Here is a 26,978-nt window from a genome sequence, read left to right as displayed (position 1 = left end):
TAGAGATGGGGGTTAGGGTTAACCCTTAGAGATGGGGGTTAGGGTTAACCCTTGGAGATGGGGGTTAGGGTTAACCCTTAGAGATGGGGGTTAGGGTTCATCCTTAGAGATGGGGGTTAGGGTTAATCCTTAGAGATGGGGGTTAGAGTTAACCCTTAGAGATGGGGGTTAGGGTTAACCCTTAGAGATGGGGGTTAGGGTTAACCCTTGGAGATGGGGGTTAGGGTTAACCCTTAGAGATGGGGGTTAGGGTTCATCCTTAGAGATGGGGGTTAGGGTTAACCCTTAGAGATGGGGGTTAGGGTTCATTCTTAGAGATGGGGGTTAGAGTTAACCCTTAGAGATGGGGGTTAAGGTTAACCCTTAGAGATGGGGGTTAGGGTTAACCCTTAGAGATGGGGTTAGGGTTAACCCTTAGAGATGGGGGTTAGGGTTAACCCTTAGAGATGAGGGTTAGGGTTAACCCTTAGAGATGGGGGTTAGGGTTAACCCTTAGAGTTGGGTTACTCTCTGTAACTAAAGGTTAGGGTACTCTCTGTAACTAAAGGTTAGGGTTAGGGTACTCTCTGTAACTAAAGGTTAGGGTTAGGGTACTCTCTATAACTAAAGGTTAGGGTTAGGGTACTCTCTATAACTAAAGGTTAGGGTTAGGGTACTCTCTGTAACTAAAGGTTAGGGTTAGGGTACTCTCTATAACTAAAGGTTAGGGTTAGGGTACTCTCTATAACTAAAGGTTAGGGTACTCTCTGTAAATAAAGGTTAGGGTTAGGGTACTCTCTATAACTAAAGGTTAGGGTACTCTCTGTAACTAAAGGTTAGGGTTAGGGTACTCTCTATAACTAAAGGTTAGGGTACTCTCTGTAACTAAAGGTTAGGGTTAGGGTACTCTCTGTAACTAAAGGTTAGGGTTAGGGTGCTCTCTATAACTAAAGGTTAGGGTACTCTCTGTAACTAAAGGTTAGGGTACTCTCTATAACTAAAGGTTAGGGTACTCTCTATAACTAAAGGTTAGGGTTAGGGTACTCTCTGTAACTAAAGGTTAGGGTACTCTCTGTAATTAAAGGTTAGGGTTAGGGTACTCTCTGTAACTAAAGGTTAGGGTACTCTCTGTAACTAAAGGTTAGGGTTAGGGTACTCTATGTAACTAAAGGTTAGGGTTAGGGTACTCTCTTTAACTAAAGGTTAGGGTACTCTCTATAACTAAAGGTTAGGGTTAGGGTACTCTCTGTAACTAAAGGTTAGGGTTAGGGTACTCTCTGTAACTAAAGGTTAGGGTTAGGGTACTCTCTGTAACTAAAGGTTAGGGTTAGGGTACTCTCTATAACTAATGGTTAGGGTTAGGGTACTCTCTGTAACTAAAGGTTAGGGTACTCTCTGTAACTAAAGGTTAGGGTACTCTCTATAACTAAAGGTTAGGGTTAGGGTACTCTCTATAACTAAAGGTTAGGGTTAGGGTACTCTCTATAACTAAAGGTTAGGGTACTCTCTGTAACTAAAGGTTAGGGTTAGGGTACTCTCTGTAACTAAAGGTTAGGGTTAGGGTACTCTCTGTAACTAAAGGTTAGGGTTAGGGTACTCTCTGTAACTAAAGGTTAGGGTTAGGGTACTCTCTATAACTAAAGGTTAGGGTTAGGGTACTCTCTATAACTAAAGGTTAGGGTACTCTCTGTAACTAAAGGTTAGGGTTAGGGTACTCTCTGTAACTAAAGGTTAGGGTACTCTCTATAACTAAAGGTTAGGGTTAGGGTACTCTCTGTAACTAAAGGTTAGGGTTAGGGTACTCTCTGTAACTAAAGGTTAGGGTTAGGGTACTCTCTGTAACTAAAGGTTAGGGTTAGGGTACTCTCTGTAACTAAAGGTTAGGGTACTCTCTGTAACTAAAGGTTAGGGTTAGGGTACTCTCTGTAACTAAAGGTTAGGGTTAGGGTACTCTCTGTAACTAAAGGTTAGGGTTAGGGTACTCTCTGTAACTAAAGGTTAGGGTTAGGGTACTCTCTGTAACTAAAGGTTAGGGTACTCTCTGTAACTAAAGGTTAGGGTTAGGGTACTCTCTATAACTAAAGGTTAGGGTTAGGGTACTCTCTATACCTAAAGGTTAGGGTACTCTCTGCAACTAAAGGTTAGGGTACTCTCTGTAACTAAAGGTTAGGGTACTCTCTGTAACTAAAGGTTAGGGTTAGGGTACTCTCTATAACTAAAGGTTAGGGTACTCTCTGTAACTAAAGGTTAGGGTTAGGGTACTCTCTGTAACTAAAGGTTAGGGTACTCTCTGTAACTAAAGGTTAGGGTTAGGGTACTCTCTGTAACTAAAGGTTAGGGTTAGGGTACTCTCTGTAACTAAAGGTTAGGGTACTCTCTGTAACTAAAGGTTAGGGTTAGGGTACTCTCTGTAACTAAAGGTTAGGGTTAGGGTACTCTCTATAACTAAAGGTTAGGGTTAGGGTGCTCTCTATAACTAAAGGTTAGGGTTAGGGTACTCTCTGTAACTAAAGGTTAGGGTTAGGGTACTCTCTAACTAAAGGTTAGGGTTAGGGTACTCTCTGCAACTAAAGGTTTGGGTACTCTCTGTAACTAAAGGTTAGGGTTAGGGTACTCTCTATAACTAAAGGTTAGGGTTAGGGTACTCTCTATAACTAAAGGTTAGGGTTAGGGTACTCTCTGTAACTAAAGGTTAGGGTTAGGGTACTCTCTATAACTAAAGGTTAGGGTTAGGGTACTCTCTATAACTAAAGGTTAGGGTACTCTCTGTAAATAAAGGTTAGGGTTAGGGTACTCTCTATAACTAAAGGTTAGGGTACTCTCTGTAACTAAAGGTTAGGGTTAGGGTACTCTCTATAACTAAAGGTTAGGGTACTCTCTGTAACTAAAGGTTAGGGTTAGGGTACTCTCTGTAACTAAAGGTTAGGGTTAGGGTGCTCTCTATAACTAAAGGTTAGGGTACTCTCTGTAACTAAAGGTTAGGGTACTCTCTATAACTAAAGGTTAGGGTACTCTCTATAACTAAAGGTTAGGGTTAGGGTACTCTCTGTAACTAAAGGTTAGGGTACTCTCTGTAATTAAAGGTTAGGGTTAGGGTACTCTCTGTAACTAAAGGTTAGGGTACTCTCTGTAACTAAAGGTTAGGGTTAGGGTACTCTATGTAACTAAAGGTTAGGGTTAGGGTACTCTCTTTAACTAAAGGTTAGGGTACTCTCTATAACTAAAGGTTAGGGTTAGGGTACTCTCTGTAACTAAAGGTTAGGGTTAGGGTACTCTCTGTAACTAAAGGTTAGGGTTAGGGTACTCTCTGTAACTAAAGGTTAGGGTTAGGGTACTCTCTGTAACTAAAGGTTAGGGTTAGGGTACTCTCTATAACTAATGGTTAGGGTTAGGGTACTCTCTGTAACTAAAGGTTAGGGTACTCTCTGTAACTAAAGGTTAGGGTACTCTCTATAACTAAAGGTTAGGGTTAGGGTACTCTCTATAACTAAAGGTTAGGGTTAGGGTACTCTCTATAACTAAAGGTTAGGGTACTCTCTGTAACTAAAGGTTAGGGTTAGGGTACTCTCTGTAACTAAAGGTTAGGGTTAGGGTACTCTCTGTAACTAAAGGTTAGGGTTAGGGTACTCTCTGTAACTAAAGGTTAGGGTTAGGGTACTCTCTATAACTAAAGGTTAGGGTTAGGGTACTCTCTATAACTAAAGGTTAGGGTACTCTCTGTAACTAAAGGTTAGGGTTAGGGTACTCTCTGTAACTAAAGGTTAGGGTACTCTCTATAACTAAAGGTTAGGGTTAGGGTACTCTCTGTAACTAAAGGTTAGGGTTAGGGTACTCTCTGTAACTAAAGGTTAGGGTTAGGGTACTCTCTGTAACTAAAGGTTAGGGTTAGGGTACTCTCTGTAACTAAAGGTTAGGGTACTCTCTGTAACTAAAGGTTAGGGTACTCTCTATAACTAAAGGTTAGGGTACTCTCTCTAACTAAAGGTTAGGGTTAGGGTACTCTCTATAACTAAAGGTTAGGGTACTCTCTGTAACTAAAGGTTAGGGTTAGGGTACTCTCTATAACTAAAGGTTAGGGTTAGGGTACTCTCTATACCTAAAGGTTAGGGTACTCTCTGCAACTAAAGGTTAGGGTACTCTCTGTAACTAAAGGTTAGGGTACTCTCTGTAACTAAAGGTTAGGGTTAGGGTACTCTCTATAACTAAAGGTTAGGGTACTCTCTGTAACTAAAGGTTAGGGTTAGGGTACTCTCTGTAACTAAAGGTTAGGGTACTCTCTGTAACTAAAGGTTAGGGTTAGGGTACTCTCTGTAACTAAAGGTTAGGGTTAGGGTACTCTCTGTAACTAAAGGTTAGGGTACTCTCTGTAACTAAAGGTTAGGGTTAGGGTACTCTCTGTAACTAAAGGTTAGGGTTAGGGTACTCTCTATAACTAAAGGTTAGGGTTAGGGTGCTCTCTATAACTAAAGGTTAGGGTTAGGGTACTCTCTGTAACTAAAGGTTAGGGTACTCTCTGTAACTAAAGGTTAGGGTTAGGGTACTCTCTGTAACTAAAGGTTAGGGTTAGGGTACTCTCTATAACTAAAGGTTAGGGTTAGGGTACTCTCTGTAACTAAAGGTTAGGTTTAGGGTACTCTCTATAACTAAAGGTTAGGGTACTCTCTGTAACTAAAGGTTAGGGTTAGGGTACTCTCTGTAACTAAAGGTTAGGGTTAGGGTACTCTCTATAACTAAAGGTTAGGGTTAGGGTACTCTCTATAACTAAAGGTTAGGGTTAGGGTACTCTCTGCAACTAAAGGTTAGGGTTAGGGTACTCTCTGTAACTAAAGGTTAGGGTTAGGGTACTCTCTATAACTAAAGGTTAGGGTACTCTCTGTAACTAAAGGTTAGGGTACTCTCTGTAACTAAAGGTTAGGGTTAGGGTACTCTCTATAACTAAAGGTTAGGGTACTCTCTGTAACTAAAGGTTAGGGTTAGGGTACTCTCTATAACTAAAGGTTAGGGTACTCTCTGTAACTAAAGGTTAGGGTACTCTCTGTAACTAAAGGTTAGGGTTAGGGTACTCTCTATAACTAAAGGTTAGGGTACTCTCTGCAACTAAAGGTTAGGGTACTCTCTGCAACTAAAGGTTGGGGTACTCTCTATAACTAAAGGTTAGGGTTAGGGTACTCTCTGTAACTAAAGGTTAGGGTTAGGGTACTCTCTGTAACTAAAGGTTAGGGTTAGGGTACTCTCTGTAACTAAAGGTTAGGGTACTCTCTGCAACTAAAGGTTAGGGTACTCTCTGTAACTAAAGGTTAGGGTTAGGGTACTCTCTGTAACTAAAGGTTAGGGTACTCTCTGCAACTAAAGGTTAGGGTTAGGGTACTCTCTGTAACTAAAGGTTAGGGTTAGGGTACTCTCTATAACTAAAGGTTAGGGTACTCTCTGTAACTAAAGGTTAGGGTTAGGGTACTCTCTATAACTAAAGGTTAGGGTTAGGGTACTCTCTGTAACTAAAGGTTAGGGTTAGGGTACTCTCTATAACTAAAGGTTAGGGTTAGGGTACTCTCTATAACTAAAGGTTAGGGTACTCTCTGTAACTAAAGGTTAGGGTTAGGGTACTCTCTGCAACTAAAGGTTAGGGTTAGGGTACTCTCTATAACTAAAGGTTAGGGTTAGGGTACTCTCTGTAACTAAAGGTTAGGGTACTCTCTGTAACTAAAGGTTAGGGTTAGGGTGCTCTCTATAACTAAAGGTTAGGGTTAGGGTACTCTCTGTAACTAAAGGTTAGGGTTAGGGTACTCTCTATAACTAAAGGTTAGGGTTAGGGTGCTCTCTATAACTAAAGGTTAGGGTTAGGGTACTCTCTGTAACTAAAGGTTAGGGTTAGGGTACTCTCTATAACTAAAGGTTAGGGTACTCTCTGTAACTAAAGGTTAGGGTTAGGGTACTCTCTGTAACTAAAGGTTAGGGTTAGGGTACTCTCTGTAACTAAAGGTTAGGGTACTCTCTGTAACTAAAGGTTAGGGTACTCTCTGTAACTAAAGGTTAGGGTTAGGGTACTCTCTGCAACTAAAGGTTAGGGTACTCTCTGTAACTAAAGGTTAGGGTTAGGGTACTCTCTGTAACTAAAGGTTAGGGTTAGGGTACTCTCTGTAACTAAAGGTTAGGGTTAGGGTACTCTCTATAACTAAAGGTTAGGGTTAGGGTACTCTCTGTAACTAAAGGTTAGGGTTAGGGTGCTCTCTATAACTAAAGGTTAGGGTTAGGGTACTCTCTATAACTAAAGGTTAGGGTACTCTCTGTAACTAAAGGTTAGGGTTAGGGTGCTCTCTATAACTAAAGGTTAGGGTTAGGGTACTCTCTGTAACTAAAGGTTAGGGTACTCTCTGTAACTAAAGGTTAGGGTTAGGGTACTCTCTGCAACTAAAGGTTAGGGTACTCTCTGCAACTAAAGGTTAGGGTACTCTCTATAACTAAAGGTTAGGGTTAGGGTACTCTCTATAACTAAAGGTTAGGGTACTCTCTGTAACTAAAGGTTAGGGTTAGGGTACTCTCTATAACTAAAGGTTAGGGTACTCTCTGTAACTAAAGGTTAGGGTTAGGGTACTCTCTATAACTAAAGGTTAGGGTACTCTCTATAACTAAAGGTTAGGGTACTCTCTGTAACTAAAGGTTAGGGTTAGGGTACTCTCTGTAACTAAAGGTTAGGGTTAGGGTACTCTCTATAACTAAAGGTTAGGGTTAGGGTACTCTCTATAACTAAAGGTTAGGGTACTCTCTATAACTAAAGGTTAGGGTACTCTCTATAACTAAAGGTTAGGGTACTCTCTATAACTAAAGGTTAGGGTTAGGGTGCTCTCTGTAACTAAAGGTTAGGGTACTCTCTGTAACTAAAGGTTAGGGTTAGGGTACTCTCTGTAACTAAAGGTTAGGGTACTCTCTATAACTAAAGGTTAGGGTTAGGGTACTCTCTGTAACTAAAGGTTAGGGTACTCTCTGTAACTAAAGGTTAGGGTTAGGGTACTCTCTGTAACTAAAGGTTAGGGTACTCTCTGTAATTAAAGGTTAGGGTTAGGGTACTCTCTGTAACTAAAGGTTAGGGTTAGGGTACTCTCTATAACTAAAGGTTAGGGTTAGGGTACTCTCTGTAACTAAAGGTTAGGGTTAGGGTACTCTCTGTAACTAAAGGTTAGGGTTAGGGTACTCTCTATAACTAAAGGTTAGGGTTAGGGTACTCTCTATAACTAAAGGTTAGGGTACTCTCTGTAACTAAAGGTTAGGGTTAGGGTACTCTCTGTAACTAAAGGTTAGGGTTAGGGTACTCTCTGTAACTAAAGGTTAGGGTACTCTCTATAACTAAAGGTTAGGGTTAGGGTACTCTCTGTAACTAAAGGTTAGGGTTAGGGTACTCTCTATAACTAAAGGTTAGGGTACTCTCTATAACTAAAGGTTAGGGTTAGGGTACTCTCTGTAACTAAAGGTTAGGGTTAGGGTACTCTCTGTAACTAAAGGTTAGGGTACTCTCTATAACTAAAGGTTAGGGTACTCTCTATAACTAAAGGTTAGGGTACTCTCTATAACTAAAGGTTAGGGTTAGGGTACTCTCTGCAACTAAAGGTTAGGGTACTCTCTGTAACTAAAGGTTAGGGTTAGGGTACTCTCTGCAACTAAAGGTTAGGGTTAGGGTACTCTCTATAACTAAAGGTTAGGGTTAGGGTACTCTCTGTAACTAAAGGTTAGGGTTAGGGTACTCTCTATAACTAAAGGTTAGGGTTAGGGTACTCTCTATAGCTAAAGGTTAGGGTTAGGGTACTCTCTGTAATTAAAGGTTAGGGTTAGGGTACTCTCTGTAACTAAAGGTTAGGGTACTCTCTGTAACTAAAGGTTAGGGTTAAGGTACTCTCTATAACTAAAGGTTAGGGTTAGGGTACTCTCTGTAACTAAAGGTTAGGTTTAGGGTACTCTCTATAACTAAAGGTTAGGGTACTCTCTGTAACTAAAGGTTAGGGTTAGGGTACTCTCTGTAACTAAAGGTTAGGGTTAGGGTACTCTCTATAACTAAAGGTTAGGGTTAGGGTACTCTCTATAACTAAAGGTTAGGGTTAGGGTACTCTCTGCAACTAAAGGTTAGGGTGCTCTCTGTAACTAAAGGTTAGGGTACTGTCTGTAACTAAAGGTTAGGGTTAGGGTACTCTCTGTAACTAAAGGTTAGGGTTAGGGTACTCTCTATAACTAAAGGTTAGGGTACTCTCTGTAACTAAAGGTTAGGGTTAGGGTACTCTCTGTAACTAAAGGTTAGGGTTAGGGTACTCTCTATAACTAAAGGTTAGGGTTAGGGTACTCTCTATAACTAAAGGTTAGGGTTAGGGTACTCTCTGCAACTAAAGGTTAGGGTGCTCTCTGTAACTAAAGGTTAGGGTACTCTCTATAACTAAAGGTTAGGGTACTCTCTGTAACTAAAGGTTAGGGTACTCTCTGCAACTAAAGGTTAGGGTTAGGGTACTCTCTATAACTAAAGGTTAGGGTACTCTCTGTAACTAAAGGTTAGGGTTAGGGTACTCTCTATAACTAAAGGTTAGGGTACTCTCTGTAACTAAAGGTTAGGGTACTCTCTGTAACTAAAGGTTAGGGTTAGGGTACTCTCTATAACTAAAGGTTAGGGTACTCTCTGCAACTAAAGGTTAGGGTACTCTCTGCAACTAAAGGTTGGGGTACTCTCTATAACTAAAGGTTAGGGTTAGGGTACTCTCTGTAACTAAAGGTTAGGGTTAGGGTACTCTCTGTAACTAAAGGTTAGGGTTAGGGTACTCTCTGTAACTAAAGGTTAGGGTACTCTCTGCAACTAAAGGTTAGGGTACTCTCTGTAACTAAAGGTTAGGGTTAGGGTACTCTCTGTAACTAAAGGTTAGGGTACTCTCTGCAACTAAAGGTTAGGGTTAGGGTACTCTCTGTAACTAAAGGTTAGGGTTAGGGTACTCTCTATAACTAAAGGTTAGGGTACTCTCTGTAACTAAAGGTTAGGGTTAGGGTACTCTCTATAACTAAAGGTTAGGGTTAGGGTACTCTCTGTAACTAAAGGTTAGGGTTAGGGTACTCTCTATAACTAAAGGTTAGGGTTAGGGTACTCTCTATAACTAAAGGTTAGGGTACTCTCTGTAACTAAAGGTTAGGGTTAGGGTACTCTTGCAACTAAAGGTTAGGGTTAGGGTACTCTCTATAACTAAAGGTTAGGGTTAGGGTACTCTCTGTAACTAAAGGTTAGGGTACTCTCTGTAACTAAAGGTTAGGGTTAGGGTGCTCTCTATAACTAAAGGTTAGGGTTAGGGTACTCTCTGTAACTAAAGGTTAGGGTTAGGGTACTCTCTATAACTAAAGGTTAGGGTTAGGGTGCTCTCTATAACTAAAGGTTAGGGTTAGGGTACTCTCTGTAACTAAAGGTTAGGGTTAGGGTACTCTCTATAACTAAAGGTTAGGGTACTCTCTGTAACTAAAGGTTAGGGTTAGGGTACTCTCTGTAACTAAAGGTTAGGGTTAGGGTACTCTCTGTAACTAAAGGTTAGGGTACTCTCTGTAACTAAAGGTTAGGGTACTCTCTGTAACTAAAGGTTAGGGTTAGGGTACTCTCTGCAACTAAAGGTTAGGGTACTCTCTGTAACTAAAGGTTAGGGTTAGGGTACTCTCTGTAACTAAAGGTTAGGGTTAGGGTACTCTCTGTAACTAAAGGTTAGGGTTAGGGTACTCTCTATAACTAAAGGTTAGGGTTAGGGTACTCTCTGTATCTAAAGGTTAGGGTTAGGGTACTCTCTATAACTAAAGGTTAGGGTACTCTCTGTAACTAAAGGTTAGGGTTAGGGTGCTCTCTATAACTAAAGGTTAGGGTTAGGGTGCTCTCTATAACTAAAGGTTAGGGTTAGGGTACTCTCTGTAACTAAAGGTTAGGGTACTCTCTGTAACTAAAGGTTAGGGTTAGGGTACTCTCTGCAACTAAAGGTTAGGGTACTCTCTGCAACTAAAGGTTAGGGTACTCTCTATAACTAAAGGTTAGGGTTAGGGTACTCTCTATAACTAAAGGTTAGGGTACTCTATGTAACTAAAGGTTAGGGTTAGGGTACTCTCTATAACTAAAGGTTAGGGTACTCTCTGTAACTAAAGGTTAGGGTTAGGGTACTCTCTATAACTAAAGGTTAGGGTACTCTCTGTAACTAAAGGTTAGGGTTAGGGTACTCTCTGTAACTAAAGGTTAGGGTTAGGGTACTCTCTATAACTAAAGGTTAGGGTTAGGGTACTCTCTATAACTAAAGGTTAGGGTACTCTCTATAACTAAAGGTTAGGGTACTCTCTATAACTAAAGGTTAGGGTACTCTCTATAACTAAAGGTTAGGGTACTCTCTGTAACTAAAGGTTAGGGTACTCTCTGTAACTAAAGGTTAGGGTTAGGGTGCTCTCTATAACTAAAGGTTAGGGTTAGGGTACTCTCTATAACTAAAGGTTAGGGTTAGGGTACTCTCTGTAACTAAAGGTTAGGGTTAGGGTGCTCTCTATAACTAAAGGTTAGGGTTAGGGTGCTCTCTGTAACTAAAGGTTAGGGTACTCTCTGTAACTAAAGGTTAGGGTTAGGGTACTCTCTGTAACTAAAGGTTAGGGTACTCTCTATAACTAAAGGTTAGGGTTAGGGTACTCTCTGTAACTAAAGGTTAGGGTACTCTCTGTAACTAAAGGTTAGGGTTAGGGTATTCTCTGTAACTAAAGGTTAGGGTACTCTCTGTAATTAAAGGTTAGGGTTAGGGTACTCTCTGTAACTAAAGGTTAGGGTTAGGGTACTCTCTATAACTAAAGGTTAGGGTTAGGGTACTCTCTGTAACTAAAGGTTAGGGTTAGGGTACTCTCTGCAACTAAAGGTTAGGGTTAGGGTACTCTCTGTAACTAAAGGTTAGGGTTAGGGTACTCTCTATAACTAAAGGTTAGGGTTAGGGTACTCTCTGTAACTAAAGGTTAGGGTTAGGGTACTCTCTATAACTAAAGGTTAGGGTTAGGGTACTCTCTATAACTAAAGGTTAGGGTACTCTCTGTAACTAAAGGTTAGGGTTAGGGTACTCTCTGCAACTAAAGGTTAGGGTTAGGGTACTCTCTATAACTAAAGGTTAGGGTTAGGGTACTCTCTGTAACTAAAGGTTAGGGTACTCTCTGTAACTAAAGGTTAGGGTTAGGGTGCTCTCTATAACTAAAGGTTAGGGTTAGGGTACTCTCTGTAACTAAAGGTTAGGGTTAGGGTACTCTCTGTAACTAAAGGTTAGGGTTAGGGTACTCTCTATAACTAAAGGTTAGGGTACTCTCTGTAACTAAAGGTTAGGGTTAGGGTACTCTCTGTAACTAAAGGTTAGGGTTAGGGTACTCTCTGTAACTAAAGGTTAGGGTTAGGGTACTCTCTATAACTAAAGGTTAGGGTTAGGGTAGTCTCTATAACTAAAGGTTAGGGTACTCTCTATAACTAAAGGTTAGGGTACTCTCTATAACTAAAGGTTAGGGTACTCTCTATAACTAAAGGTTAGGGTTAGGGTGCTCTCTGTAACTAAAGGTTAGGGTACTCTCTGTAACTAAAGGTTAGGGTTAGGGTACTCTCTGTAACTAAAGGTTAGGGTACTCTCTATAACTAAAGGTTAGGGTTAGGGTACTCTCTGTAACTAAAGGTTAGGGTACTCTCTGTAACTAAAGGTTAGGGTTAGGGTACTCTCTGTAAGTAAAGGTTAGGGTACTCTCTGTAACTAAAGGTTAGGGTTAGGGTACTCTCTGTAACTAAAGGTTAGGGTTAGGGTACTCTCTATAACTAAAGGTTAGGGTTAGGGTACTCTCTGTAACTAAAGGTTAGGGTTAGGGTACTCTCTGTAACTAAAGGTTAGGGTTAGGGTACTCTCTATAACTAAAGGTTAGGGTTAGGGTACTCTCTATAACTAAAGGTTAGGGTACTCTGTAACTAAAGGTTAGGGTTAGGGTACTCTCTGTAACTAAAGGTTAGGGTTAGGGTACTCTCTGTAACTAAAGGTTAGGGTACTCTCTATAACTAAAGGTTAGGGTTAGGGTACTCTCTATAACTAAAGGTTAGGGTTAGGGTACTCTCTGCAACTAAAGGTTAGGGTGCTCTCTGTAACTAAAGGTTAGGGTTAGGGTACTCTCTGTAACTAAAGGTTAGGGTTAGGGTACTCTCTATAACTAAAGGTTAGGGTACTCTCTGTAACTAAAGGTTAGGGTACTCTCTGTAACTAAAGGTTAGGGTTAGGGTACTCTCTATAACTAAAGGTTAGGGTACTCTCTGTAACTAAAGGTTAGGGTTAGGGTACTCTCTATAACTAAAGGTTAGGGTACTCTCTGTAACTAAAGGTTAGGGTACTCTCTGTAACTAAAGGTTAGGGTTAGGGTACTCTCTATAACTAAAGGTTAGGGTACTCTCTGCAACTAAAGGTTAGGGTACTCTCTGCAACTAAAGGTTAGGGTACTCTCTGCAACTAAAGGTTAGGGTACTCTCTATAACTAAAGGTTAGGGTTAGGGTACTCTCTGTAACTAAAGGTTAGGGTTAGGGTACTCTCTGTAACTAAAGGTTAGGGTTAGGGTACTCTCTGTAACTAAAGGTTAGGGTACTCTCTGCAACTAAAGGTTAGGGTACTCTCTGTAACTAAAGGTTAGGGTTAGGGTACTCTCTGTAACTAAAGGTTAGGGTACTCTCTGCAACTAAAGGTTAGGGTTAGGGTACTCTCTGTAACTAAAGGTTAGGGTTAGGGTACTCTCTATAACTAAAGGTTAGGGTACTCTCTGTAACTAAAGGTTAGGGTTAGGGTACTCTCTATAACTAAAGGTTAGGGTTAGGGTACTCTCTGTAACTAAAGGTTAGGGTTAGGGTACTCTCTATAACTAAAGGTTAGGGTTAGGGTACTCTCTATAACTAAAGGTTAGGGTACTCTCTGTAACTAAAGGTTAGGGTTAGGGTACTCTCTGCAACTAAAGGTTAGGGTTAGGGTACTCTCTATAACTAAAGGTTAGGGTTAGGGTACTCTCTGTAACTAAAGGTTAGGGTACTCTCTGTAACTAAAGGTTAGGGTTAGGGTGCTCTCTATAACTAAAGGTTAGGGTTAGGGTACTCTCTGTAACTAAAGGTTAGGGTTAGGGTACTCTATAACTAAAGGTTAGGGTTAGGGTGCTCTCTATAACTAAAGGTTAGGGTTAGGGTACTCTCTGTAACTAAAGGTTAGGGTTAGGGTACTCTCTATAACTAAAGGTTAGGGTACTCTCTGTAACTAAAGGTTAGGGTTAGGGTACTCTCTGTAACTAAAGGTTAGGGTTAGGGTACTCTCTGTAACTAAAGGTTAGGGTACTCTCTGTAACTAAAGGTTAGGGTACTCTCTGTAACTAAAGGTTAGGGTTAGGGTACTCTCTGCAACTAAAGGTTAGGGTACTCTCTGTAACTAAAGGTTAGGGTACTCTCTGTAACTAAAGGTTAGGGTTAGGGTACTCTCTGTAACTAAAGGTTAGGAAACTCTCTGTAACTAAAGGTTAGGGTACTCTCTGTAACTAAAGGTTAGGGTTAGGGTACTCTCTGTAACTAAAGGTTAGGGTACTCTCTGTAACTAAAGGTTAGGGTTAGGGTACTCTCTGCAACTAAAGGTTAGGGAACTCTCTGTAACTAAAGGTTAGGGTTAGGGTACTCTCTGCAACTAAAGGTTAGGGTACTCTCTGTAACTAAAGGTTAGGGTTAGGGTACTCTCTGTAACTAAAGGTTAGGGTTAGGGTACTCTCTGTAACTAAAGGTTAGGGTTAGGGTACTCTCTATAACTAAAGGTTAGGGTTAGGGTACTCTCTGTAACTAAAGGTTAGGGTTAGGGTACTCTCTATAACTAAAGGTTAGGGTACTCTCTGTAACTAAAGGTTAGGGTTAGGGTGCTCTCTATAACTAAAGGTTAGGGTTAGGGTACTCTCTGTAACTAAAGGTTAGGGTACTCTCTGTAACTAAAGGTTAGGGTTAGGGTACTCTCTGCAACTAAAGGTTAGGGTACTCTCTGCAACTAAAGGTTAGGGTACTCTCTATAACTAAAGGTTAGGGTTAGGGTACTCTCTGATAACTAAAGGTTAGGGTTAGGGTACTCTCTGTAACTAAAGGTTAGGGTTAGGGTACTCTCTATATCTAAAGGTAGGGTTAGGGTACTCTCTGTAACTAAAGGTTAGGGTTAGGGTACTCTCTGTAACTAAAGGTTAGGGTTAGGGTACTCTCTGTAACTAAAGGTTAGGGTTAGGGTACTCTCTGTAACTAAAGGTTAGGGACTCTCTTAACTAAGGTTAGGGTACTCTCTATAACTAAAGGTTAGGGTACTCTCTATAACTAAAGGTTAGGGTTAGGGTACTCTCTATAACTAAAGGTTAGGGTTAGGGTACTCTCTGTAACTAAAGGTTAGGGTACTCTCTGTAACTAAAGGTTAGGGTTAGGGTACTCTCTGCAACTAAAGGTTAGGGTACTCTCTGTAATTAAAGGTTAGGGTTAGGGTACTCTCTGTAACTAAAGGTTAGGGTTAGGGTACTCTCTGCAACTAAAGGTTAGGGTTAGGGTACTCTCTGTAACTAAAGGTTAGGGTTAGGGTACTCTCTGTAACTAAAGGTTAGGGTACTCTCTGTAACTAAAGGTTAGGGTTAGGGTACTCTCTATAACTAAAGGTTAGGGTTAGGGTACTCTCTGTAACTAAAGGTTAGGGTTAGGGTACTCTCTATAACTAAAGGTTAGGGTTAGGGTACTCTCTATAACTAAAGGTTAGGGTACTCTCTGTAACTAAAGGTTAGGGTTAGGGTACTCTCTGCAACTAAAGGTTAGGGTTAGGGTACTCTCTGTAACTAAAGGTTAGGGTTAGGGTACTCTCTGTAACTAAAGGTTAGGGTTAGGGTACTCTCTGTAACTAGAGGTTAGGGTACTCTCTATAACTAAAGGTTAGGGTACTCTCTATAACTAAAGGTTAGGGTTAGGGTACTCTCTGTAACTAAAGGTTAGGGTACTCTCTGTAACTAAAGGTTAGGGTACTCTCTGTAACTAAAGGTTAGGGTTAGGGTACTCTCTGTAATTAAAGGTTAGGGTTAGGGTGCTCTCTATAACTAAAGGTTAGGGTAGGGGCTCTCTATAACTAAAGGTTAGGGTTAGGGTACTCTCTGTAACTAAAGGTTAGGGTACTCTCTGTAACTAAAGGTTAGGGTTAGGGTACTCTCTATAACTAAAGGTTAGGGTACTCTCTGTAACTAAAGGTTAGGGTTAGGGTACTCTCTGCAACTAAAGGTTAGGGTACTCTCTGTAACTAAAGGTTAGGGTTAGGGTACTCTCTGTAACTAAAGGTTAGGGTACTCTCTGTAACTAAAGGTTAGGGTACTCTCTGTAACTAAAGGTTAGGGTTAGGGTACTCTCTGTAACTAAAGGTTAGGGTTAGGGTACTCTCTATAACTAAAGGTTAGGGTTAGGGTACTCTCTGTAACTAAAGGTTAGGGTTAGGGTACTCTCTGTAACTAAAGGTTAGGGTTAGGGTACTCTCTGTAACTAAAGGTTAGGGTACTCTCTGTAACTAAAGGTTAGGGTTAGGGTACTCTCTGTAACTAAAGGTTAGGGTACTCTCTGTAACTAAAGGTTAGGGTTAGGGTACTCTCTGTAACTAAAGGTTAGGGTTAGGGTACTCTCTATAACTAAAGGTTAGGGTTAGGGTACTCTCTGTAACTAAAGGTTAGGGTTAGGGTACTCTCTGTAACTAAAGGTTAGGGTTAGGGTACTCTCTGTAACTAAAGGTTAGGGTTAGGGTACTCTCTTAACTAAAGGTTAGGGTACTCTCTGTAACTAAAGGTTAGGGTTAGGGTACTCTCTATAACTAAAGGTTAGGGTTAGGGTACTCTCTGTAACTAAAGGTTAGGGAACTCTCTGTAACTAAAGGTTAGGGTTAGGGTACTCTCTGCAACTAAAGGTTAGGGTGCTCTCTGTAACTAAAGGTTAGGGTTAGGGTACTCTCTGTAACTAAAGGTTAGGGTACTCTCTGTAACTAAAGGTTAGGGTACTCTCTGTAACTAAAGGTTAGGGTTAGGGTACTCTCTGTAACTAAAGGTTAGGGTACTCTCTGTAACTAAAGGTTAGGGTACTCTCTGTAACTAAAGGTTAGGGTTAGGGTACTCTCTGTAACTAAAGGTTAGGGTTAGGGTACTCTCTGCAACTAAAGGTTAGGGTTAGGGTACTCTCTATAACTAAAGGTTAGGGTTAGGGTACTCTCTGTAACTAATGGTTAGGGTTAGGGTACTCTCTATAACTAAAGGTTAGGGTTAGGGTACTCTCTATAACTAAAGGTTAGGGTTAGGGTACTCTCTGTAATTAAAGGTTAGGGTTAGGGTACTCTCTGTAACTAAAGGTTAGGGTTAGGGTACTCTCTATAACTAAAGGTTAGGGTTAGGGTACTCTCTATAACTAAAGGTTAGGGTACTCTCTATAACTAAAGGTTAGGGTACTCTCTGTAACTAAAGGTTAGGGTACTCTCTGTAACTAAAGGTTAGGGTTAGGGTACTCTCTATAACTAAAGGTTAGGGTACTCTCTATAACTAAAGGTTAGGGTACTCTCTGTAACTAAAGGTTAGGGTTAGGGTACTCTCTGCAACTAAAGGTTAGGGTACTCTCTGTAACTAAAGGTTAGGGTTAGGGTACTCTCTGTAACTAAAGGTTAGGGTACTCTCTGTAACTAAAGGTTAGGGTTAGGGTACTCTCTGTAACTAAAGGTTAGGGTTAGGGTACTCTCTGTAACTAAAGGTTAGGGTTAGGGTACTCTCTATAACTAAAGGTTAGGGTTAGGGTACTCTCTGTAACTAAAGGTTAGGGTTAGGGTACTCTCTATAACTAAAGGTTAGTGTTAGGGTACTCTCTGTAACTAAAGGTTAGGGTTAGGGTACTCTCTGTAACTAAAGGTTAGGGAACTCTCTGTAACTAAGGGTTAGGGTACTCTCTATAACTAAAGGTTAGGGTACTCTCTATAACTAAAGGTTAGGGTTAGGGTACTCTCTATAACTAAAGGTTAGGGTTAGGGTACTCTCTGTAACTAAAGGTTAGGGAACTCTCTGTAACTAAAGGTTAGGGTTAGGGTACTCTCTGCAACTAAAGGTTAGGGTACTCTCTGTAACTAAAGGTTAGGGTACTCTCTGTAACTAAAGGTTAGGGTTAGGGTACTCTCTGTAACTAAAGGTTAGGGTACTCTCTGTAACTAAAGGTTAGGGTACTCTCTGTAACTAAAGGTTAGGGTTAGGGTACTCTCTGTAACTAAAGGTTAGGGTTAGGGTACTCTCTGTAACTAAAGGTTAGGGTTAGGGTACTCTCTGTAACTAGAGGTTAGGGTACTCTCTATAACTAAAGGTTAGGGTACTCTCTATAACTAAAGGTTAGGGTTAGGGTACTCTCTGTAACTAAAGGTTAGGGTACTCTCTGTAACTAAAGGTTAGGGTACTCTCTGTAACTAAAGGTTAGGGTTAGGGTACTCTCTATAACTAAAGGTTAGGGTACTCTCTATAACTAAAGGTTAGGGTTAGGGTACTCTCTGTAACTAAAGGTTAGGGTTAGGGTACTCTCTGTAACTAAAGGTTAGGTTTAGGGTACTCTCTGTAACTAAAGGTTAGGGTACTCTCTGTAACTAAAGGTTAGGGTTAGGGTACTCTCTATAACTAAAGGTTAGGGTACTCTCTGCAACTAAAGGTTAGGGTACTCTCTGTAACTAAAGGTTAGGGTTAGGGTACTCTCTGTAACTAAAGGTTAGGGAACTCTCTGTAACTAAGGGTTAGGGTTAGGGTACTCTCTGTAACTAAAGGTTAGGGTTAGGGTACTCTCTATAACTAAAGGTTACGGTTAGGGTACTCTCTATAACTAAAGGTTAGGGTACTCTCTATAACTAAAGGTTAGGGTTAGGGTACTCTCTGTAACTAAAGGTTAGGGTTAGGGTACTCTCTATAACTAAAGGTTAGGGTTAGGGTACTCTCTGTAACTAAAGGTTAGGGAACTCTCTGTAACTAAGGGTTAGGGTACTCTCTATAACTAAAGGTTAGGGTTAGGGTACTCTCTATAACTAAAGGTTAGGGTTAGGGTACTCTCTATAACTAAAGGTTAGGGTACTCTCTATAACTAAAGGTTAGGGTTAGGGTACTCTCTATAACTAAAGTTTAGGGTACTCTCTGTAACTAAGGGTTAGGGTACTCTCTATAACTAAAGGTTAGGGTACTCTCTGTAACTAAAGGTTAGGGTTAGGGTACTCTCTGCAACTAAAGGTTAGGGTGCTCTCTATAACTAAAGGTTAGGGTTAGGGTACTCTCTATAACTAAAGTTTAGGGTACTCTCTATAACTAAAGTTTAGGGTTAGGGTACTCTCTGTAACTAAAGGTTAGGGTTAGGGTACTCTCTATAACTAAAGGTTAGGGTACTCTCTATAACTAAAGGTTAGGGTTAGGGTACTCTCTATAACTAAAGGTTAGGGTACCTGTGACTGGGTGATGGTTAGGGTTAGGCTCAGGGTGGGGTACCTGTGACTGGGTGATGGTTAGGGTTAGGCTCAGGGTAGGGTACCTGTGACTGGGTTAGGGTTAGGGTTAGGCTCAGGGTAGGGTACCTGTGACTGGGTGATGGTTAGGGTTAGGCTCAGGGTAGGGTACCTGTGACTGGGTGATGGTTAGGGTTAGGCTCAGGGTAGGGTACCTGTGACTGGGTTAGGGTTAGGGTTAGGCTCAGGGTAGGGTACCTGTGACTGGGTTAGGGTTAGGGTTAGGCTCAGGGTAGGGTACCTGTGACTGGGTGATGGTTAGGGTTAGGCTCAGGGTAGGGTACCTGTGACTGGGTGATGGTTAGGGTTAGGCTCAGGGTAGGGTACCTGTGACTGGGTGATGGTTAGGGTTAGGCTCAGGGTAGGGTACCTGTGACTGGGTGATGGTTAGGGTTAGGCTCAGGGTGGGGTACCTGTGACTGGGTTAGGGTTAGGGTTAGGCTTAGGCTCAGGGTAGGGTACCTGTGACTGGGTTAGGGTTAGGGTTAGGCTCAGGGTAGGGTACCTGTGACTGGGTTAGGGTTAGGCTTAGGCTCAGGGTAGGGTACCTGTGACTGGGTTAGGGTTAGGGTTAGGGTTAGGGTTAGGCTCAGGGTAGGGTACCTGTGACTGGGTGATGGCAGCATGACTACCGTTGAAGGGGGACTTGCGGTCCTTGTCCCTGCGGTGACGGCTGCTGCGCTTACTGCGCTGGAGTTGCTGTCGCAATTTAGCAATCTGGAGGAGGGAAGAGTTACTGGGTTAGCAATCTGGAGGAGGGAAGAGTTACTGGGTTAGCAATCTGGAGGAGAGAAGAGTTACTGGGTTAGCAATCTGGAGGAGGGAAGAGTTACTGGGTTAGCAATCTGGAGGAGAGAAGACTTACTGGGTTAGCAATCTGGAGGAGAGAAGAGTTACTGGGTTAGCAATCTGGAGGAGGGAAGAGTTACTGGGTTAGCAATCTGGAGGAGGGAAGAGTTACTGGGTTAGCAATCTGGAGGAGGGAAGAGTTACTGGGTTAGCAATCTGGAGGAGGGAAGAGTTACTGGGTTAGCAATCTGGAGGAGGGAAGAGTTACTGGGTTAGCAATCTGGAGGAGGGAAGAGTTACTGGGTTAGCAATCTGGAGGAGGGAAGAGTTACTGGGTTAGCAATCTGGAGGAGGGAAGAGTTACTGGGTTAGCAATCTGGAGGAGGGAAGAGTTACTGGGTTAGCAATCTGGAGGAGGGAAGAGTTACTGGGTTAGCAATCTGGAGGAGGGAAGAGTTACTGGGTTAGCAATCTGGAGGAGGGAAGAGTTACTGGGTTAGCAATCTGGAGGAGGGAAGAGTTACTGGGTTAGCAATCTGGAGGAGGGAAGAGTTACTGGGTTAGGGGGTATATTGGTGTTGTTATCTAATTTAGCAATCTGGAGGAGTAATGTTGTTGTCATTATGTTGTAACTATGTTGTTATTATGTTGTCATTATGTTGTCATTATGTTGTCATTATGTTGTCACTATCTAAAGGCAGAGGCTGAACCGTGTGACTGACCTCTTTCAGCTGGTCGGTGCTCCCGCAGGAGGCGGACCTCTTGTGGCTCCCCCGCCTCCTCTCATCCGCCCAGGCCCTGGGGGTCTGACACCACAGAGAGAGACAGGTGAGACGCAGGCATACAAACAAACACACACTCATACACACACTCACCTGAGTGGCCTTGTCCCTCATGCAGGGAGTGTGGTGGGCGTGGCTTCCGTCCTGAGGCCGGGGACCAATCAGGTAAGAGCCAGGGAGCGTGCCCAGTAGGGGCCACAGCTGGGAGGAGCCAGAGGAAATGGGGGGAGCTGAATCAGCTGCTCTCTGCAGAAAGACAGGAGGAGAAGAAGAGAGGGGATAATAAGAAATACATTTCATTCTAACAAATTAGCAAAGAGTTGTTTGTAAACAGCCCTTGTGTTAGTAAACAAACATTAGCTATGTCAACAGAAAGCCTATCTACCCAGAGCGACCCTATAGGCATTTGTTGGCTGGGGATAAAGTCTGGGGCAGCTAGACAGATGGTTTGATCCTCTGTCTGTCTGTCCAATCCCTAACCCTCCACAGGCCTATGCTAAAGCTCATTCTACTGTGAGATGCTCAGACTGAGGCAGGTGCCCTACTGATGTAAACCATCAATACAATACACACTAACCATCCAACCCAGCCATATAAACCCTTAGCCATCACACTAACCATCCAACCCAGCCATATAAACCCTTAGCCATCACACAGACCATCCAACCCAGCCATATAAACCCTTAGCCATCATACAGACCATCCAACCAGCCATATAAACCCTTAGCCATCACACAGACCATCCAACCAGCCATATAAACCCTTAGCCATCACACAGACCATCCAACCCAGCCACATAAACCCTTAGCCATCACACAGACCATCCAACCCAGCCATATAAACCCTTAGCCATCATACAGACCATCCAACCAGCCATATAAACCCTTAGCCATCATACAGACCATCCAACCCAGCCATATAAACCCTTAGCCATCACACAGACCATCCAACCAGCCATATAAACCCTTAGCCATCACACAGACCATCCAACCCAGCCATATAAACCCTTAGCCATCATACAGACCATCCAACCCAGCCATATAAACCCTTAGCCATCACACAGACCATCCAACCCAGCCATATAAACCCTTAGCCATCACACAGACCATCCAACCCAGCCATATAAACCCTTAGCCATCACACAGACCATCCAACCCAGCCATATAAACCCTTAGCCATCACACAGACCATCCAACCCAGCCACATAAACCCTTAGCCATCACACAGACCATCCAACCCAGCCATATAAACCCTTAGCCATCATACAGACCATCCAACCCAGCCACATAAACCCTTAGCCATCATACAGACCATCCAACCCAGCCATATAAACCCTTAGCCATCATACAGACCATCCAACCCAGCCATATAAACCCTTAGCCATCACACAGACCATCCAACCCAGCCGTATAAACCCTTAGCCATCACACAGACCATCCAACCAGCCATATAAACCCTTAGCCATCATACAGACCATCCAACCCAGCCATATAAACCCTTAGCCATCATACAGACCATCCAACCCAGCCATATAAACCCTTAGCCATCACACAGACCATCCAACCCAGCCATATAAACCCTTAGCCATCATACAGACCATCCAACCCAGCCATATAAACCCTTAGCCATCACACAGACCATCCAAGTCCCCTCTACTCCCTGTCCCCTCTACTCCCTGTCCCCTCTACCCCCTGTCCCCTTTACCCCCTGTCCCTCTACTCCCTGTCCCCTCTACCCCCTGTCCCCTCTACTCCCTGTCCCCTCTACCCCCTGTCCCCTCTACTCCCTGTCCCCTCTACCCCCTGTCCTCTCTACCCCCTGTCCCCTTTACCCCCTGTCCCCTCTACTCCCTGTCCCCTCTACCCCCTGTCCCCTCTACCCCCTGTCCCCTTTACCCCCTGTCCCTCTACTCCCTGTCCCCTCTACCCCCTGTCCCCTCTACTCCCTGTCCCCAGATATCCTCCTGTCCCCAGATATCCTCCTGTCCCTCTACTCCCTGTCCCCAGATATCCTCCTGTCCCCAGATATCCTCCTGTCCCCAGATATCCCCCTGTCCCCTCTACCCCCTGTCCCCAGATATCCCCCTGTCTCCTCTACTCCCTGTCATTCTACCCCCTGTCCCTCTACCCCCTGTCCCTCAACCCCCTGTCCCCTCTACCCCCTGTCCCCAGATATCCTCCTGTTCCCTCTACCCCCTGTCCCCTCTACTCCCTGTCCCTCTACCTCCTGTCCCCTCTACCTCCTGTCCCCAGATATCCTCCTGTCCCCAGATATCCTCCTGTCCCCAGATATCCTCCTGTCTCCTCTACCCCCTGTCCCTCTACCCCCTGTCTCCTCTACCCCCTGTCCCCAGATATCCCCCTGTCTCCTCTACCTCCTGTCCCCAGATATCCTCCTGTCCCCTCTACCCCCTGTCCCCAGATATCCTCCTGTCCCCAGATATCCTCCTGTCCCTCTACCCCCTGTCCCTCTACCGCCTGTCCCTCTACCCCCTGTCCCTCAACCCCCTGTCCCTCTACCCCCTGTCCCTCTACCCCCTGTCCCCTCTACCCCCTGTCCCTCTACCTCCTGTCCCTCAACCCCCTGTCCCTCAACCCCCTGTCCCTCTACCTCCTGTCCCTCTACCTCCTGTCTCCTCAACCCTGTTTCAATGAAGAAACAAGCTGGTTCTGCTATGATTGTCATGCTGGTCAGATGAACCCGAACACAAGAGAGAGAGAGCTGGTCCAGCAGAGAAGCTATATTTGGCAGTAGAGCCCCCCCTTTCCCTCAGAACCAAGCATCACTGTTGCTATGGGACTAGGGCACTTCATACTGCATATCTGGATCCAAACACAAACCAGATGCCAACAATGTGCTCTCTCTTTCTCTCTCTCCCCTCTTTCTCCCCCTCTCTCTCTCTCAACAGGACCACACTCTTAAACATGGGACAACAACATGATACAGTAGTCATCACTATTAAGGACACACAGCCATGATCAAGAGAAGATAAATGATAAATGTATGATCAATACCGAGCCGTGCATTTATTACCGGTAGTATTATCCGGTTGATAATCAGATCCAGTGATTGGCTCACCTGTGAAGAGGCCTTGTGATGGAGGGTACGTGCCCAGCAACGAGGCGAGAGATGAGACCTGCCGCTAATCTGGAGAGGAGACTGGGGGGGATCAGGGGAGAGGGACCGGGAGAGGGACCGGGAGAGGGACCGGGAGAGGGCGACAGCGGAGCAGAGATGTCGTTGACGGAGACGACAGACACAAACAAGCAGTAATGAACAGATGGCTCGTGGATGCGCATAGAGAGGTTGCTATGGGCGTTGCTGTAGCCTGCCGTCCTGAAACGCGCGGTGTTGTTGATCGATGAGCAGTCCGTTTTTGTCGTGATGGTGAAAATATATCATCCGATGAAAATGATGTAAAATATTTCAGATAGCGAGGATCCACGTTGCAGATTAGCGCGGAGAATATCAGGGAAATAACAGGGTTGGAAGATCCTTTGCTTTGCAGAGCGGAGAGAGACCGTCACAGCGGATCCCGTGCGTGGCTTTTGTCGTAGCGAGTCACCGCGCGGCTCGTGCTGATGCTGCAGTTGCTAGGGCGCGTGGTGCAGATGGATCTGCACCGACCAAGGCGCGCGTGTGCGGATCGAGATTTACCGTATAAATAACAGTGCGGTGGTTTCCATGCGGACTGGGGCTGCGTTTCAGACCGTCTATAAAACCCACCGGTCGGTCTATACGGGTTTAACAGTCACGGAAACGGATTATTTTCCGTTACAGAACAAAAACAATGCCTGAAATCTAATAGACTTTGAGTCAGTTCTCAGCAACACAGACTATAACGTGTATAGTCCATCAGCCAGGGTCAGGCTCACTTGGGGAGACAATTTCTCATAGTGATGTTTTTGAAGGTCTATGTGCCCTAGAGTTGTGAATTGTGTGACAGCAGTGCAGCGATGGTAGTATGTATGTAATAACGCGTTGTTTTATCCCTCCATCGCATACATCTGTCCCATAGGGATTTTCACCAGAGGACAGGAACAAAAGGAAAAACATTGATACGTTTTAAACCAAGTTTGACAAGTGGTTCTGAAAGGTCATGAAATTACCTTTCAAATGATATATAATATAACCCAACTGTGAAAGCACCAGCTACAACGAGCCTATTGTTTAAACATCGCCCATATTGTGCCTTTGGCGTTAGAAGGTTGGAAGGTTAACCACAGAATTCCATGTAATGTGTTTGGATTGTAACTTCAGCGATAGAGGCACCACGTTAAAACAAGCACAGCTGTGTGTTTGGATTGTAACTTCCGCGATAGAGGCACCACGTTAAAACAAGCACAGCTGTGTGTTTGGATTGTAACTTCCGCGATAGAGGCACCACGTTAAAACAAGCACAGCTGTGTGTTTGGATTGTAACTTCCGCGATAGAGGCACCACGTTAAAACAAGCACAGCTGTGTGTTTGGATTGTAACTTCCGCGATAGAGGCACCACGTTAAAACAAGCACAGCTGTGTGTTTGGATGGTAGCTTCCGCGATAGAGGCACCACGTTAAAACAAGCACAGCTACAACAGGGTTTAGATTTGCAGATACAGGGTCATCACGGAATCCACTCGTTAATGCCCAGTTCATGTGCTACTCGGAAACTAGGAACCTCCGAGTTGGAATGAATACGCTATTTGTGTAGAGCTTCCTATTGGTTAACTCTGATACTTCCCAAGTGGGAAACTAGGGATCACACTGGATATCTGTATCTACATTGTTCAGGATATCTGACGTTTGATTAGATATGAGGAATAGACAGACATGCTCCAGATACACACGTCCTTCATTTCATACGGATTACAACCCAGCTACGAGCTGTCCAGTGGCAAGAGCCTACCAGACTAGCTAAATATCAAATCAAATGTATTTATAAAGCCCTTCTTACATCAGCTGATATCTCAAAGTGCTGTACAGAAACCCAGCCTAAAACCCCAAACAGCAAGCAATGCAGGTGTAGAAGCACGGTGGCTAGGAAAAACTCCCTAGAAAGGCCAGAACCTAGGAAGAAACCTAGAGAGGAACCAGGCTATGAGGGGTGGCCAGTCCTCTACTGGCTGTACTGGGTGGAGAGGAACCAGGCTCTGAGGGGTGACCAGTCCTCTACTGGCTGTACTGGGTAGACCAGAGGAACCAGGCTCTGAGGGGTGGCCAGTCCTCTACTGGCTGTACTGGGTAGACCAGAGGAACCAGGCTCTGAGGGGTGACCAGTCCTCTACTGGCTGTACTGGGTAGAGAGGAACCAGGCTCTGAGGGGTGGCCAGTCCTCTAATGGCTGTACTGGGTAGAGAGGAACCAGGCTCTGAGGGGTGACCAGTCCTCTACTGGCTGTACTGGGTAGACCAGAGGAACCAGGCTCTGAGGGGTGGCCAGTCCTCTACTGGCTGTACTGGGTAGACCAGAGGAACCAGGCTCTGAGGGGTGGCCAGTCCTCTACTGGCTGTACTGGGTAGAGAGGAACCGGGCTCTGAGGGGTGACCAGTCCTCTACTGGCTGTACTGGGTAGAGAGGAACCAGGCTCTGAGGGGTGGCCAGTCCTCTACTGGCTGTACTGGGTGGAGAGGAACCAGGCTCTGAGGGGTGACCAGTCCTCTTCTGGCTGTACTGGCTGGAGAGGAACCAGGCTCTGAGGGGTGGCCAGTCCTCTTCTGGCTGTGCCGGGTAGAGATTATAACAGAACATGGCCAAGATGTTAAAATGTTCATAAATGACCAGCAGGGTCAAATAATAGTAATCACAGTGAACAGGTCAGGGTTCCATAGCTGGGGAAACGCAGGGCCTGGGTTAGCCTCCACATCACCAGATGAGGAGTAGGATAAGGGTACTGCTAAAGGCTATAAGAACCTGGGGAATGGGAGCGGTGCTGGGGGCTGCAGGGCCTGGGTTAACCTCTACATCACCAGAGGAGGAGTAGGATAAGGGTACTGCTAAAGGCTATAAGAACCTGGGGAATGGGAGTGGTGCTGGGGGCTGCAGGGCCTGGGTTAACCTCTTCATCACCAGAGGAACAGAGGAGGAGTAGGATGAGGGTACTGCTAAAGGCTATAAGAACCTGGGGAATGGGAGTGGTGCTGGGGGCTGCAGGGCCTGGGTTAACCTCTTCATCACCAGAGGAACAGAGGAGGAGTAGGATAAGGGTACGGCTAAAGGCTATAAGAACCTGGGGAATGGGAGTGGTGCTGGGGGCTGCAGGGCCTGGGTTAACCTCTTCATCACCAGAGGAACAGAGGAGGAGTAGGATGAGGGTACGGCTAAAGGCTATAAGAACCTGGGGAATGGGAGTGGTGCTGGGGGCTGCAGGGCCTGGGTTAACCTCTTCATCACCAGAGGAACAGAGGAGGAGTAGGATGAGGGTACGGCTAAAGGCTAACAAAAGACCTGCCTTGTTGATAGTGTTGTTAAGAAGGCAGAGCATCGGTTTATTATAGACAGACTTCTCCCCATCTTAGCTACTACTCCATCAATACGGTTTGACCGTGACAGTTTACAATCTAGTGTTACTCCAAGCACTTTAGTCATCTCCACTTGCTCAATAAATGAAGGAGCCCCAAAGCTTTTCATTCTTTATATAATTAATCTTTGTTCCATAGTGTAGTCTTTTTTATTTAGTTTAGTCACATGGTTTCTCAATTTGCAGTACGTTTGCCAATCGCTTGTGCAGCCAGACTTATTTGCCGTTGCTTTATCCTCGTCCCTCTCAACCATAACATTTTTCAATTCCTCATCAATCCACGGGGATTTACCCGTTTTTACACATGTTCTTAATGGTTTATTAGTAACTGGGATCAGTAGTTTCATAAATGTGTCCAGTGCAGCGTCTGGTTGCTC

General features: G+C 44.0%; 1 protein-coding gene across 1 annotated transcript in view; it reads right to left on the bottom strand.

The window, feature by feature from the left end:
• LOC106575048 (protein FAM117B-like) overlaps nt 1-26,669 on the bottom strand; it is a 35,024-nt gene extending 8,355 nt beyond the window's left edge. Inside the window, exons 1-5 of the mRNA XM_082962445.1 lie at nt 26,652-26,669; nt 23,181-23,411; nt 20,196-20,348; nt 20,043-20,126; nt 19,135-19,248 (exon numbers count right to left, since the gene is read on the bottom strand). Of these exons, the coding sequence (XP_082818571.1) occupies nt 19,135-19,248; nt 20,043-20,126; nt 20,196-20,348; nt 23,181-23,411; nt 26,652-26,669 (600 nt within the window). The remainder of the gene's footprint in view (nt 1-19,134; nt 19,249-20,042; nt 20,127-20,195; nt 20,349-23,180; nt 23,412-26,651) is intronic.
• Nucleotides 26,670-26,978: the final 309 nt, after the last annotated feature.

Source organism: Salmo salar, chromosome 16, assembly GCF_965601325.2.
Source record: "Salmo salar chromosome 16, fSalSal1, whole genome shotgun sequence".
Lineage (NCBI taxonomy): Eukaryota > Metazoa > Chordata > Actinopteri > Salmoniformes > Salmonidae > Salmo > Salmo salar.
This window is presented reverse-complemented; position numbering and strand designations above follow the sequence as displayed.